Source organism: Eimeria tenella, genomic scaffold (assembly GCF_000499545.2).
Source record: "Eimeria tenella Houghton genomic scaffold, Eth_scaff3234, whole genome shotgun sequence".
Lineage (NCBI taxonomy): Eukaryota > Apicomplexa > Conoidasida > Eucoccidiorida > Eimeriidae > Eimeria > Eimeria tenella.
Window position 1 is genome coordinate 1 of NW_013543076.1, and position 1,075 is coordinate 1,075.

General features: G+C 64.8%; 1 protein-coding gene across 1 annotated transcript; it reads left to right on the top strand.

Annotated features, from left to right (window-relative positions):
* Window positions 1–239: 239 nt before the first annotated feature.
* Window positions 240–1,018, top strand: ETH_00034170 (uncharacterized protein; the record flags this gene model as incomplete). The annotated part of the gene is made up of 1 exon (XM_013376222.1): window positions 240–1,018. A coding segment is annotated over one exon (779 nt), but the record flags the coding sequence as incomplete, so codon positions are not given.
* Window positions 1,019–1,075: the final 57 nt, after the last annotated feature.

Here is a 1,075-nt window from a genome sequence, read left to right on the forward strand (position 1 = left end):
ATGCAGCAGCAGCAGCAGCTGCTGCTGCTGCTGCTTCTCCTGCTGCTGCTGCTGCTGCTGCTGCTTGCGCCGATAATCGCGCGAGTCCATGGCCCTTGGCTGCAGCCAGCGTGGAAGCCCCCCCCGCAGCAGCAGCAGCAGCAGCAGCAGCAGCAGAGGCCCCGTGGCTGCTCAGTCCCTCCCCGCCGCAGCAGCTGCTGCTTGCTGCTGAGGCTTCTTGCTGCGGCCCCTCGGCCCTCATGTATTATAAAGGGACTCCCCCAGCCGTCGGGGATGCAGCACAGCAGCAGCAGCAGCAGCAGCAAGAAGACACTCTTAGGGGGGCCCCCATGGGGGGCCCCCTGCCAGAGGGCCCCCTGTGGAGCCCCACAGGGGGCCTCCCGGGGAGCAGTTCTGCGCTGCAGCAGCAGCTGCAGTGCAGCAGCAGCAGACAGTCGATGCGGTTAACTGTGTCTTTGTCCCAGCCCGCAGCAGCAACACCAGCAGCAGCAGCAGCAGCGGAGCAGCAAGAGCGGCGCTTGGCCCGTCGCAGGAGCTGCTGCTCTTGCTGCTCGTTTTCTGCGTCTGCAACAGCAGCAGCAGCAGCGTCGCAGCAGCAGCAGCAGCAGCACGCTTTGCCCTTCAGCATGCGCGTGTTCAGTCAGCCAGAACCTTCAGCAGCAGCAGCAGCAACAACAGCAACAGCAGCAGCAGCAGCAGCAGCAACGCCAACAGCGTGCCGCTTTCGCACGCGGCCGCTTCCCCGCAGAAGCAGCACGCAGCCCGATCTCTATGGATTAAGGCAGCAGCAGCAGCAGCAGCAGCAGCAGCAGTTGGGGTTTCGAGCAAATGCTCTGTCGCCAGTGTATCCCTCTCCCAGCGGGTCTCAGTCATCCGTGCTGCCGCCTGCTGCAGCAGCAACTGCAGCAGCAGCCACTGCAGCAGCAGCAGCAACTGCAGCAGCAGCAGCTGAGCGGCCCCGCATGCGGCGACGGTCAACAAGCCCCATTGGTTTGCTGCAGTGGCGCAGCACTCCAGTGTACGCGCCTGCTGCTGCTGCTGCTGCTGCTGTTGCTGCTGCTGGTTGGACGCCTTC